This window comes from Netta rufina (assembly GCF_964035555.1).
Source record: "Netta rufina genome assembly, chromosome: 3".
Lineage (NCBI taxonomy): Eukaryota > Metazoa > Chordata > Aves > Anseriformes > Anatidae > Netta > Netta rufina.
The window spans coordinates 2637310-2652446 of NC_140125.1; the positions used below are offsets into that span (position 1 = coordinate 2637310).

A 15137-nucleotide genomic window follows, 5' to 3' on the forward strand; every position below is an offset into this window, starting at 1 on the left:
TTATGTCAGAGACTCTGCCCAGGCAGCTGAGAGGCTTAACCCTGTGTTTTCAGGAGAAATGAGTGGTTTCTGTGCTAGCTTCCAGGCAGAGCTGGTGTGGGACTGTGAGTGGCCCCCGCACTGGTCTGCACAGCACCTGCAGCAGCCTGACACAGAGCTCTAGCCACAACCACAAAGGCAAAATGGAACTCAGAAAATGTTTCTTTCACGTGTACAATTACAATGATATTTCTTGCTGCATTTCACCAAGAGATTTTTCTGTATGTGGTCTATGACAGAGGTCTGAGAGCAAGCTTCCAGAACGTGCTCATGAGGCTCCCTGGAACGTGTCTTGGTAGCTGATAAAAAATAAAGAATGCCAAGTTTTTCTCCTTAGCTCCATAATTCAAACAGGACACCAAATGCCCATCAGTGTCATTGTTCTCATGACCAGCACTCAGGAATGGTGTTTGTGAGCTGGGAAATACTGGACACCAGCAGTGCATGCTACATGCATTTACACTTTGTTGTTCAACAACATGAAGTTACACCTCAGTTACTCCCCAGAGGTGATTATGACTACAGGTCAGGGCTAGATGGGTTGTCTGAATAAGCAGCTGGGGATATGACTATTGAACTAAAAAATAAATGAATAAAACTGAGTGTGTGTGCACACAGCTCTCGCCTGTCCCCTGCGCAGCCCCTGCCGTGCGCTGGGGAATACTTGCATACATGCTGCAACACCACACTGCTCTTGCTGCTGGGGCTTTGACTCGTCCCAAGGCATTTCTTGGCGTGAATGTCATTTCATCAGCTCCCTTGGGCTGCAGTATTTTTAAATCATGTTACAACTCTCTCTCCATCTCTGTGTGTTTTTTTCTGGTGGCAGAGGAACAGCGCCGTGCTCAGGTGTTTGCAGCCCCTGTTTGTGTTACAGAGTGGGGCTGAGCCCAAACCAGAGGCCAGGGCCGGTCCCTGCAGCCAGATGAACACCTCTGAACTCAGACCAATGGCTGGATTTTGCAGCACAAACCTACTTCCAGTTTGACAGGGGTCTGTATCTTCTGGCTGTGCCTTTATTTGCCTTTAATCTACATGATGGATGACTGCAGGGATGTCTAACACACCTTCAGCTCACTAACCCGAGTGACTCAAGCATGCAAGAAGTACTCTGCAACTCAGCACGTGCCTGGGTTACATGCTGAAGGCATCAAAATGCTCAAGTCAAATGTGCTGGTTAATTGGTTCAGAGACCTGCAGCTTTAGGGAGAGCACACTTTATCAGCAAGCCCTGCAAACAAAGGAGCTGCCTGCGCTCCTGATGGGGTTTTCTGGTAGCATTGGCAGTGCCACCTGGTACGTCCACACAGCGCTCAAACCTCGTGACTGACTGGGAACTCTGCAGTGCTTGTTGGGCACAGGCAGCCCCTCATTTTGTTTCCTCACTTGAAGGATTAAGACCTGAGCCCTGTGCTGTAGCTAACTCTGGATACGTTGGTGAATCAACATGATAAACGCTGTAAAGCTGAGGTGTGGCTGCAGCTAAATCTAAAGCCTGTCCTGCTTCTCTGAAGTCCTGTAGCCAGTTTACAACCTGGTGCTCACATTTCGGATGCAATCTTTACTTACCACATTTATACTTCAAGACAACTGACTGAAGGGAAAATAGCACATTAAAAAAGGGTGAAAAACATGAAAATGTGCAAAGGCATTTTCTGTGAAAAATGTGGAGCTGTCAGTTTGGGATTAAAAAGAAAACCTGCGGTGTTCTTCGCAGGGAGAAAAGCGTGGGGGAGAAAGGGGGTGTGAGGGAGGTGCCGTACTTTACATTCCTGCAGTTGAGCGGCATGGCAGATGGTCAAAATAATACAGTTTTCACCAAATGGACAAGCTCAAGCAATATTCATGCAGGCTCCCAACAATGACTCGCCTGCGCATATGAAAGGCTGGGCAGCGGCGGGCAGGGCGTGGGACGAGGCGCAGCCCGGTCCCCCCATCCCAGAACCCTCCGGCCCCCAGCCCACACATTCCTTCAGTCACAACTTTCTCCTAGTGAGTCCTGAGCTTAGCAGTCAACCTTGGAGCAGCCCCTGAACCACCATGATTGATAGGGAGACGGCAGCTGCAGAGTGAGCGAGTAATAACCACAAAAGATAAAGGCTTTCATACAAATATTATAATTCCACTTGCAAGCTGTCTGACACGGACTCTAATTACATGGCCTCCTTGTGGGGGAAGCCTGCAACTTTGTTCACTCGCTTGGCTGGGGAGAGGGCACGGGGCTGTGCACGGGCTGCTGAGGGGCTCGCTCGTTTTGTCGCTGCTGCTGTGGTCCTGCATTTGTTTCAGAGGGTGCACAGACAGCGTGCAAGTGGAAGTTGTAAAAATCAAGCAGCAGCTCTGGAATGGTGTATTGAATAAAAAGTATTCATTTTCAACTCACAAGTGGGCCCCTGGAGTGCTCGGGCCCTTCAAAATTCAACCAAACAGGTGGAATTCGCCACAGGGGGAATTTGCCCATGGGGAGCACATCAGCCTTTCCCTGTGGGCAGCAGGAGGGCAGGGGTGGTGGGACGGCGTTAGGGAGAGGCAGAGACAGCCTAAGGCCAAGCCGCCAGCACAGGAAGAGTAAGAAGAGGAGGAGGAGGAAGAGAAGGAGCATGGTTAGTGATAGAGCACGACGCCAGCAGTGTGGCCTGTGGGAAGCATCGCTCTTACCTGCGGCAATTACCGTAACGAGACCATTACATATTCTAATCTAAAGGGAGAGAACACAAAATGGTGTAAATACAGGAACAGCACACACATTGCGCTCACGCGAAACCCAGGCCGGTTGCCCATGGGTGCTCAGCAGCAAGTCAAGCACAGTGGGCAGTGGGCTGAGTGAAAGGGCCGCCTCAGCACCAGGGACCTGGGGAGAAAGTGGCGACTGCTGGCGTTCTTCTGGCTTCTGCTGGTGCATTGATTGGAAAAGCAGAGGAAGGAAATGTTGGCAAGAATTAGAATGAATAATTGTCATCTTCAACTTCTGCCAAACTTGCAGACATGGTGCCATGGGCATCCAGCATCCTCTTACTCCTACATTTCCAACATTGTTAGTGGTCATACAGGTTCAATCTGGGTAAAATTAAAGACTTCTTGGAGACCTAGACTGCTATTACACTGTAGCCAGGTTAAAAAATCAGAGTGAACAACATACACGTCACTGTGTCACATAAACTTCACGCAGGTGGAAAGTAATGTTTGTGCATAAAAACACAGCACGTGCAGGGTATGCCTGCACACCAACAGGATCAGGCACCTCCGCAGCTCTTGCAGGTATGAATACTTTACGGTGATGCAACCTTAAGATCTTAGAATAAGTCCCTTGCAGAAAGGGATTAAAAATTCAGTTAGTAATACAGACAAAAGCACGCTTTAAATGAACAATTATCTTTTGGAGAGCTGCAGAGATCTGATTTGCTTTAATCTACTGAATAGAACAAACCAGGCTTCTCACACAACACCAGGGTACATTTCTCCAGGAAAAAACAAAACAAAACAAAACAAAACAGCAAAAAAACTCTTTTAAGCAATTTTCCCCCATCACAGGTGGGGTACACATTGGGAGCTCCAGCCTGTGACGGTGGGCACAGCAGGCCTGGCTCGCTTCGTACCTGGTCAGCGTGGCTGGTGCACAGGAAGACCAGGGTGGCCACTTGGGGCGAACCCATGTGCATGAGAATGGACCCTAACAGCATGTGTGATCACTGAGGATCTCAAAGCTTTGCACTTGAGGTAGATCCATGAGGTTTCCACATAGGTCACGACTTATCCCCACAGTGAGCCTACCGGCCACTAAGGTTTCACTGTGGAAACCTTTGTTTCTTCCCCAGTAAGTGTGGAGGCAAGAAAATTGCAGAGAGAATCACATGGGAAATCCGCTTAGCATTTTGACCTGCTCTGCTTTCCACTGACAAGGACACAGCTGAAAATACCATGTGAGTGTGTTCTGAAGCCATTATCAATAGGTAAAGGAACTGTGGCTGCATTCATTCAAAACCAAACATGTTTGTATGCCAATGACATGAAATGCAGGTACAGCAGCAAACTATGCATTATGGATGTAAGAGATCGAATCTTTGGCTCTGCATCTATACCGTGTGCTCCTTTGCTCAGGTGTCTTGTGTAGCACCATCTGATGAACTATGCCATTGTTCTGCCACCAGTGGCAGCTGCTTGACACCTGCATTTGGCCCTTCCGTGGAAGAAAAGGCAGGTATTCTGGATGGGGCCACCCTGACCTCCCCCTGCTAGTTTCATCTGGAGTTTTCAAGGGGCTGGACTCATGCCATCCACTGCACTGCAGGCCGTGGCAGCAGTCCCATGCCTCCCCTGCCATCCTGCATGGTTCATATGCCCCCAAGCCAGCCCAGTCGGCACCACGCACATTTGCCTCAGCGTACTCAGGTCAGAGGAGCTACAGAGGGCACAGAGCTGATGCCACCTTAGGATTTGCTTCATGGTACCTAGCATGACTGTCCTGTTGGGTAACAGAGCATTTCTGACCCTCATGGGGAAGCCAGGAATTTCACTAACTAGACAAGAGCATTTCATGAAAATATGTAAAATACCGTGCTGCCGACACACACAAAATCCAGCTCTTTACAAACACGAGGGGTCTGACCAGCCCTGGAGAGTGGCGTGGCATGCCAAGGGCATGGGAGCTTCCTTTGCGTTCCTCCCATCTGGCTGCTAGTGGGGTGCTTGAGCCCCTCAGAGTGCTCCGGGCTGGAGCAGATTAATTAAGGGGGATGCCACAGCCTGCAAAAGATTTTCACTGACTGACCGAATCCCACAGAGGAAAATCAGCGTTTCTGATTTCTAGTGTTGTCTCTGAAACTGTAGCTAGTGCTTCTGTGTGGGAAGGGCTGTACTTCCACTTGCTCGCTGCCTCATCATTCGGCAAAATTCTGACTGTTCATAGCACCCATCTGTTATCACAGAAAGCGCCAGGGTTTCTCAGCTTTGCCATGAGAAGAGGCAGAAGGTGGACAGAGTTGCTGTGTCACATTGTTTGGATACCTCATGCGGGTGTCACTAAGTGAGAGGGAAGGAGGGAGTGGAAAACATGAGATTTATTTTGTGCATCTTGCTGAAAGGCATCTCTGGGGAGAAAGGGTAAATTTGGGGTTTCTGCAGAGCCTCATGACTTTCCTCCTTCATTAAATCAGGTAATTATGCTTGATTCAATTGAAAATTTCATTTGGCACCTTTTCATTCTCTGCTACCAAGCAGTGACCATGGCCAAGAGAAAAATTTACCAAGCAGGGAGAAAAACACTTTGGTGTCTGAGGGCTGGTGAGGTTCATGACATGGTTCGTTAGTGTGTGTACAAATACACTTGCGAGCGGCCAAGCAGGGAACAGTGCACTTACGATCGCAAAACAAAAACTCTGCGACTGGAAATGATGGGAGGTAAAATTTCAGCATCCCACTGGGTTCTGCCTGTTTGCGATGCAGAGAAACAGGCAGGGCCTCCAAGAACTGCTGGATGAGCAGAGAGCTACCATGGGAGGAACACTGTGATGGGACGCCTCCCCTTCCGCACCGAGAGCTCTGCCACCAGCAGTGGGGATGGAACAAGTTCTGGAATCACGCACACATGGCACCACAGGTCCTGAGAGCTGCTCCAAACCAGCACGTGGCTTGGCTTGGCTGTGCCGTGCACAGACCAGTGGGGTCAGTGACCACGCAGCCCTGAGATCCACACGAGAGGTGGCAGGGCCAGAGCTGAGCCAGTGTGAGAGATGCTCCAGTTGGCCGAGTGTGGGCCACCCAGGGAAACGGGGTGGAGAAGCGCCTTGCATCTTGCACCTCCTCCTGCATGATCTTCACAGGGAAAGAGAGAAATATTTAATACCTGCAGTCCCTTCCCATTTGGTATAGCTTCCCACCCCTCGCTCCACCTCCCCAAGCCTTCCCCCCTTTGTTTACTGCCTGGACAACTTCTACCACTGCAACGATTCGATTCGCTTCTACGACTGCAAATTTCTCTCTGGCAGCCTCCCACGCAGAGTGCAGCCAGCTCCCCACAGCCCTCACAGCGAGCTTGGCACGGCACAGCATGGTGTGCGTCCTTCCACGCAGGATGGGCAGCACTGCACTGGGACATGAGGAGTCTGCCGCTCCCACTGCAGCACATCCATGGACCTGTCCGCAACCGCTGCCAGATGGTTTCAGCACCGCCTCCTTTCCCTGGAAAACTGGCTTGGGGGGGGGGCTCTGCTCTGCCAGGGCATTAGGGAATGCTGCACCTCTCACTTACTAGGAACTCATTTTTCAATTTCAGGCACCATGCTTGTGTCGTTAAAACTCAACACTTGTCATGTGCTGCACTTGCTGTAAGTAGTACCGTGACACAGCCATTCGTTTTCAGATGGGCATTTTCTAATATTCAGCTCCATCCAGCTTCCCAAAAATACGAATATTACACAAAACCTAGAGAGACTTTTATTCTGCCTAGTACATAAAACTGCCCAAACATCCTACAGATTTTCAAGTAGACAGGGATTCTCACAGACAAGGAATGAAAAAAGAATAGCAAAACCAAACCAAACCAAAAAGAGTCACTGCTGAATTATATTTAAAAATAGTGCAAATATGTTCAAGACAACAGGAACTTCCAGGTTCTGTTTTGCTTCTGCCAAAAATATATTTTAAAACGACGCAGCCATTGGAAATGTTCTTTTTGCTTTAAAGTGAAAAACATAAAGCTCAGCACTTAGTAAAAAGCATTTTAAAATAATCCAAATCTTGTTTGTTGTACGCTTACACGTTTTCTACAAGAAATTTATGCGTATAAAAGTCCAGAGACAAAAGAGAAGCATGTGTCATCTTTTCAACAAAAAGGCTGCAAAATCTCAGTTTTATGTAAATAAGCACACAGGGTTCCCAAGGCTTTAAAACCAGGGAATGCTGAAAACGTCTATAGTTCCTGAACTCAAGTGTTCCTCCTGGGCAATGCTATAATATTAATTAAAGAATCCATTTATCAACAGATACCACATGTCAGTGTTTTCCAGCACAGTTTTCCTGACACTCCAGTGAAAATGATGCTTTAAAAAATGAAAATGGAAAGCAATAATCCGAGATTCTTCTGCCTGCTGTTTCATTCTGCAGTAGCGATTAGCAACTAAAAAAGTAAAGATTTAAACTATATCCCTTCTGATAACGTCAAGCATTATGCTTTATTTTCCAAATCATTAGCATGCACAAGAATGACCTCATGGTGAACAGATGCACTTGGATATGGCAGTGATTAGATCAGTCCTCTCAGCAGTCAAGTGTGCCCATTTCAATTAACCCTTTGAAGCACTAACAACAAGCCTGCAGCGCTGAAAAGCAGGTTTGTAGGTTCTCTTGAAAGTAGAAAGCTACCCCTGCAAGTATAAAAGTGTAGAATCTAAGTACTTCTCTGGCCAAACAGCCATTTCTTTTCCCTTCTAGAATATCCAACTAGTTCTGTTTTCGAAGAGTCAATACAGTTCTGGCTGCTTAGCTTGAATGAAAAAATAATGATTTTTAGACACCAGAGGCAATTAAAGTTGGAACGCTTCTGTATCTGTTTGCACCTGTTTAGTTTTTATGTTTTTTTTTCTTTGTTTTGTTTTGTTGTTGTTGTTGTTTTTTTAAGCATATACAAATATTTTGTTGGATAACTGTTTTCTTTTTTTTTTGGCGGAGGGAGCAAGAACAGAATAAGATAGCAGCTTAAAAACCCATCCTTTAGAAGGAGAGAAGTCTGCAGAGGGAAAGGATAAGAATAATTCAATAGTGTTGGATTACTGAGGATTTCCTGGGCTGACTCTCATACCCAGCCTAATTAAAATACAGCATGTAATGCACCAGTTTAACAACAAAGGACTGTATTCTCATCTTTTGTTCCTAATCTGCACATCCCCTAAATGAGTTCGGGGACGTCTATTCTGCCCACCAGCCTGCATTTTCAGCGTTTGAGATATACAGGGGTATCTATGATACGTATACGGAGTTTAAGGCTCTACTTCTGAAAACAGCAAGTGAGGTCAATTGGACTGTGTTTGTGCATAAAACAAACACCTGCAGAACTATTTATGATATGAGAAACTAAGCCAGGGCAGATTTTAAGAAGCCTGTTTGAATCTAGGGGAAGCATCCCCAGAGGCAGTATCAGAAAACAAAAACAGATAATTCAAATAAATAGATCGTGGTTAGTAACACACCAATAATGTGTGTCATTAATGGCTACATATTGAATCCATTTAATGCTTCTGATTTGCCTCTTGTACTGTATTAACTGCTTAAAACAGTCTTAATTTTAATAAACATGTAGTTACTCACTGAGCTGTTTTATTGTGCACATGTATATGCAATGATGACAGGATTAAAATTAGGTGGCACTAAGAATAAAATCAGAATAGAAATAACCTGAAATTGACCTGAAAACTTTAGAAGCCAGGCAGGGTTGGCGGTTTCAGCTGGCTTCCTGCTTGAGAAAGGAGAGAACACAGCCCGGTGTCAGTCCCACACATTTACATCTCTGTGGCTCGTTTTTCCCCTTTCTGAATAGCGGTTCCCCTCTCGCACGAAGACCTTGCCGTGATTCCCCAGGGCAGCCACCCAGCCTACCCAGCTCACACCCTCCCGGCTGCACCACCTGCGCTGCGTCGGTGGCCCCAAGCACTTTGTGCCCTGTCTAATCCGTAACAGGGGCAGAGAGATGGCTGCAAATCTATTCAGACTTCACCTGGGTTGGGTCTCTGTTTCAAAGGACTGATTCTACAATTTGAGGAAAGATCAAAGTATGCCTTATCCTCTGCTAGACAGAAGTGTCAGCCTTGTGTGTTCGTTCCCAACGGAGAACAAACCGCAAGGACTTGGTGACTGGGGCATTGCCGGGGCAGCACTTGCAGGCACTCCCTGGGCTGTGAGTGCCAGAGCTAGGCTGAAGGCTGCCGTCAGCAGGCTGCCCTGCTTCTGGATGCTGCCAGTACGTTTGTCAGCACTCACCGATGTAAAACACCATCGGCGTGTCAATGCCAGCAGCGCTGTCGAGCAATACTCAACTGAACATACAAGTAAGTGAGTAGGTAACGTGGGGAGACTTCTTCAAACAAAGAGCACTCCCCGAGGCATGGATTCACATCTCTACCAGCAGCAGAGCTCATCCCATCCAGAAAACCTTATTTTCATGTGCTGACGAAACTCTTCTTGCCTCATTCCTGCCCCACAACAACTTCCAAAGCCCTCAGGAGTGAGATGCTGGGGGTGCCCCCAATGGCACGTTGCCTCCAGAGAGCACCTGGGCTGGGTCCAGCACCGGCAGCACTGCTGTGCCACCCCCATGCTCCTGGTGCTGGCAGGAGAGGGCAGGAGGGACGTGGCTGACGCTGCCCCAGCCCATATCAGCCCTTTATCTCTGCACATTGCTGATCAGAAAGGAATTGTAACTGACAGACTGGGGGCAAGGTGGCAACTCTGACCCTAGAAGTCACAGCCAGACCCCAGCTTCTCCAAGAGCACGAAGTAAAATTGTGATGTTTGGAAGCCTGAAAATCAGGACCTGACAGTGGCAGGTCTTTAGAAAATAAAATCGTGAAATCATAACATCACATTCAAGTACTAATTATTTAACAGCATTCTGAAAAATGTAAATGTATTTAAAATAATTTTTGTATAGAAAATAGATCACAGAATTCAGAAAGCATGACTACGGTGTTATTGAATGAATGTGTCCTTGTTTGTTGAACTAAATTTGATTAGAGTAGGATCCCTATGTGCTGCAAGAGGAACATGAAAAACAAACAAATGGAATTATGCATAGAGAAAAACATTTAAAATATATCAATATCTACTTTTTTTTTTTTTTTTTTACTGATGCATCAACAGATAAATGATCCAAAGTGCTAACAACACTGGGCACAAAATCTACATTTCTATTGAAATTGATAATTATTTTTTTTGTCTCAGACTTTTGGCAGAGAATATAAAAGAATTTAATTCACAGCTGCTCTACTTTTTAATGTAGAAAACATTAATCAAAGCTTTAAGTTATAAGCTTTTCTAATGTTGTTTAGTATTCCAGTTCAACAAAGATCAATAGAGGCCATCCCTGTGTTTCTTGACGCCTCTCCAGGAAGCAGAGGCGCGATTATGTAAATAGCACTGGCTCCCCTTTACTTCTGCCAGCTTGCTTATCTCCAAAGCCTTCTGCCTGCTGCTACTGGCGACCAATGCAAGTACATGCATACACCTCTTATCTCCTAACAAAGCTCTGAAAGCACAAGGATTGGAGCCAGTAATGTTAAACAATGATGCACGGCTGATTTTATTTGTAAGTGATTTATTTTAGTAAATTTAATTTCTTCCTTCAATTTTTCAGTTTAGATGGAAGATACATTATAACAAGTCAGGCTGAAGAAAAATAGAGCAGATGTCCTGCAACATTTATACAGGTTTGAAAAAATTTGTTAAACTATCTGAAAGTGTAGCAGGAAATAATTAGAAAGTGCCAGTTTCACCCAGTGAGTGTAAAAAGGGGATTAGGGAATCTTTGTTAAAGAATCCAGCATGTAGTAACTGTATACTTTCTGAGGATGGAAAAACTGGAAATCTGCATTTCAGAGCCAGTGCTCCCTTTGAGGAGACACGCATTTAAACTTAATTTAAACAGCAAAGTAGCAGTTCATATCTTACTCACGCATGCTAACTTAAAACCTCGATAGGACATATGAGGAATAAATTCACAGAGTTCTGTATTAAATTTTTGTCTTTCGGTAGAGATGATGAATTATCATCATCATAAAAGTCTGAAGTGTGTATACACATAAACACACACACACACATTTATTCATACATATATTAAAAAGAAAATTTAAAAAAACAAAACAAAACAAAACAAAAAAAAAAACAAAACAAAACAAAAAAACAAAACAAAACAAAACAAAACAAAACAAAACAAAAAAAAAAAAACACAAAACAAAACAAAACAAACAAAAAAAAAACAACACAGATTCCAGACCAGGTGTTAGAAGAAAGCCTACAATTTGCTCATATATATGTAAAGGAAATGCTAGCATACTGCATGTGGCTATGATTTTCCAGTGGAACACCATTCTTACATTTCTTTTGCATTAATCCCTGACCCTGGTATCTCAGCAGCATAATCCCCATTTAGCATTAGTAGCAACGGCTTCTACTGTGAGGAACTATTTTTCGATAAGTAAGCACCGATTCAGGCAAAGCTTTTGAACAGCATATTCCCAGCTCAGCAAGAAACCCACACTCCTGAATGAACCGGAGCACATTACTGAGAGAAAGTTCATTAACCTTGCTAGATTCAGGGGTTAACAGGATAGCTGAAGAAAGGAACAGAGTGAATAGCTTTGATGCAAAACAAATTAAAATGAATGTCATCATTCCTTTTGATATTCATTAGTTGATTCAGGGGAAGAATGGTTTTCTTAAATTTGCAAGCATTTATCTACAAAAAACAGGTGTACATCTGCTGCTCAAGTGCGTCTTAGAGCTAAAGAGAAGAATAACATGCAGAGACTCACCAGTTCCACCGAGAGAGTAGCTGGGAGAGGGAGAAAAGACCTGAGCAGCAAAATCCTCAAACGTCATTACTTCTTTATGGTTCTGGATTATTGCTTCAAGGTACAGAGCTCTTTCCTCGTAGCTGCAACAGCCAAGTTAAGGAAATGTGTGCACAGAGTTAAATGCTCTTACATGACGTGCAACACCAGCAGTTCAAGGCCACAGAAACACTAACAAAGCCGTATGCTGGTGTGGAAAAGAGAGGACCCAAACTACACAATTCTGCTTAACAGTTCTGAACAGGGGCAGCCAGGAGTGAGCACGCAGTTGCTTGAAATGATGGATGACACCTTTTAGCTTCATTCGTGAAAAGTTGTGACTCAGTAGGTCCAACAGATTGCTAGTTACAGGGGGTAAACCTAAAAAAAAAAAACAAACAAACTCCAGAGTGCAGGCTTTTCGAAACCACAACCCAATTTTAACAGAAATTAGCATTATGGAAAGCTCCTGGCACACCGTCTTCCTGTTAAAATAACCCTGTCAGACTAGAAAAATGGTTAGACTTGGGGGAAAAGCTGCAGAATAGAAAACAAACAAACAAACACATTTATTTGATCATTATACTTCTTAAAAGAAATTAACAGTAATAAAAGCAAATCCTAAAAGTGTGAAGTTTATGTTGAAGGCAGATGCTGGAAGGTGTAGCATTATGTATCCTAAATGAATGATGCACATGGGAAAAAAAAACTTGCACGCATTATTGTCTGCATAATGCAGACAATAAAGCAATCTAAAATCAAGACTATTGCCTTTTAATTAAAACTCGGCAACCTGGAACACACAGCATTCAAATGTGTAATCAAAAACCAGTCACCAATAAAACTTACAAGCGTAACAAGCTGAAGCAACTTTCCAGCTGTCTTAATAGGACCCCTGCTTGCGGCAGCTTTTCAGAGTGGAGAAAGCAAATCTTTTTCTTTTGTGTGCAGCTTCTGTTTTCTCAGAAGGTGAATCATACACTTCCAATAACAGGATAACGCCTGAAACAAATCTACAATGGGCTGAAGAACCTCACGTATGACTTTATGAATTAACGCTTGCAGGAGCCAGTATGACATCTCATTTTCCATTTCCTTGTTTTAAACAAAAGTTTTCAGATCCTCATTGTGCTTCTGTTGTGCAGAAATGTATTCTAACTCTACGAGGCTGTTATGGGGGAGAAAAGGCCAATTTAAATTTAGAAATTAGGAGCAGACAGAGGAACACCAGTGACAACATAATGCAGGTGAGGGTATTTAAAATTGAAAAGCATTACTAATGAATATTGAAGTGCCATTTGTGACTTTCATCACGTTAACAAAAACACTTTTAAACAGCATTAAAAAAAAATCAGAGCACTTAAAAAAGGGACACGGTGGCTCTAGTGTTTTGCCTCAATGGGAGAAAGCAAAGCGCATCTTAGCTGTATGCAAGTTCCTAGAGTCGCTGTGGATAAGACAAAAAAAAACACAAAAAACGGTAGTTTGGGCTTTAATGCTAGCAGAAGACGGCAGATATGTGATAAATCTTCTTACAAACTTCCCGTGGAAGCCTGAAGAAAGAAAATCAATAGATGCCGTTTCAGAGTGTGCACCTGCTGACAGCGTTATTTGCTTAGCGGTGCTCCCTTTTCTCCTCTAAGCCCAGGAGAACGCATTCCTGATAGCGCAAGCATTAGCCTGCCTGCATTTGGGGCTGCCTCCCTATTATGGGCTGAACTCCTGATGACTCTTGTTAATGAATAGGCTGCCAAACTTCCTAGGAGAGGAGGCACACGCCTGGGCCCTATTCTAAAGGGACTGACGGATGCCATTCACTTCTCATTACGAAGATGCTTATTCTGTGGCGTGCTTGGCTGTTGCCAGGGCTGTGCAGCGCGCGCTTGGGCTGTCAGCGGGGCGCACGGGCGGCACAGCCGTCTGGCCAGCAGCCCCTCCGCCGCAGAGCTGGCACGTGCGGGCGCAGCAGGGAGGGAGCGAGGCGTGACAAATCGCTGAAAGGGCTCAGCCAAACCAGCGGCTGCTGGCCACCTGAGCCTGTCGCCCCGCCATCCGTGCGCCCTGCGCTGCACGCCCTGCGGTCTGCTGGCAAGCCCATGCGAGGCGAGGCGGGCAGCCCAGAAAGGCTCTCCTTGCCACGCCTAATTGCATCCTGCTGCTTAATAGAAGGCCTGGCACATCCAACACCCCAGCGGACAACGTGCACAACAACCGCCAGCACGGCAGAAGTTTGTACCCGTTTTGTTGAAGGCTGCTCAGAGAAACAGAGCTCCAAGGTTTCGAGAAGGTTAGCTGCACAGCTCTTACAGCCTGTCCTTACGAGATGGAAGATAGCCCAAAGTACACAAAAAAATGGCCAAAATCCACTCGGCCAACCAGCTGGGCAGCCAAGGGAGAAGCACCTGAACAAGATCACCAGGCACGAGGGCTATGTCAGCACCCAAAGCTGTGCAAACTCAGCAAGGGCTGTCAAAATCTGTTGTGGGCATCGTTAGTCAACAGTCAGATACCCTGGAGTCCCAATGATGTATTTTGGAGGGTCCAAGAGAACACAAAACACCCAAAGAACAGCAATATGAGGTGGGGTGTGCAGAAGGCTTGGGGATCAGCATTTCAAAGCCACTTTTACCATAGCAATCTGCAATGGTCTCTGAATTGCAGCCCCAAAAGCTCCCTGCCCATCACCACCCAACAGTGCTCCCACCCCGGTAATCACAGTACAACACCCAGGCTTGTCAGGGCTGCAGTTGTTGTACATTTGCTGTGCCCTCACCCTGAAGGACCAGGGATCAGATTTTACTCTTTTAAACTTATTAGAACATTAAGTTATGTAAAAACTTTTTAACATGAAATTTGTGTCACATCTCTGCAATGAGCATGTGACATGAACCTGCCCCTGAGTGCGAAGCCTACCTGCATTATTTAGGTGAAGCCAGTATTTGCACAGGGCCATATAATCTATGCCTTGCATGCATCAGCAGCTCAGCTTCTGCTGCTCATTGCTATGCTGCAGGTTGAGCAGGGCCAGGAGAAAGCCCAAAGTGCCCGGCTGGTGTTGCTGCAGAAGCCTCAAGGCTAAATTGCTGAAGTGAAGCATGCAAATCATTTCTGGGGATGGCCTGGCTGCAGAGGATGGGTTATGATCTTGAACCCTACCCTGCCAAAGGAGCTGGACAGCTGGCTTCCCTGATTAACTAAGCCCCCATTTATCTGAAGGTTTTGGACATCCCCTGAGATCTCCCGATAAATGGAGTTATACCAGACATTCAAAGGAGATGATCAAAAGCAGCCTCTTTTAATATGTACGGCAATTTGACCTACCTCTTACGCGACTGTATTATTTTACATTTTGCTTCTACTACGACAACACTCTAGAGCAAAATGCTTTCAATAGGAACAAACATTTTTATCTGATTCACACGCTGAATGCAGAGAGCCATGAGAAGGCATGAATTTATCGACCATGACTATATATATATGAATGCATGACAGCAGGAATTTAGCTGCAAACAGAATACAGCAAATCTCAGTACCTCAATGCTATGAGGTTTTATAATTCTT

At 45.3% G+C, this 15137-nt stretch overlaps 1 protein-coding gene across 4 annotated transcripts in view; it reads right to left on the bottom strand.

Moving 5' to 3' along the window:
- RALGAPA2 (Ral GTPase activating protein catalytic subunit alpha 2) overlaps positions 1-15137 on the bottom strand; it is a 142250-nt gene that overhangs the window by 2608 nt on the left and 124505 nt on the right. For 3 of the 4 annotated variants that reach the window (XM_084285125.1, XM_084285124.1, XM_084285127.1), the window contains one exon: positions 11559-11680. In XM_084285125.1, the coding sequence (XP_084141251.1) occupies positions 11559-11680 (122 nt within the window). Of the gene's footprint in view, positions 1-2697; positions 2738-11558; positions 11681-15137 lie in introns of all 4 variants that reach the window. The other variant, XM_084285126.1, reaches the window with a different exon arrangement.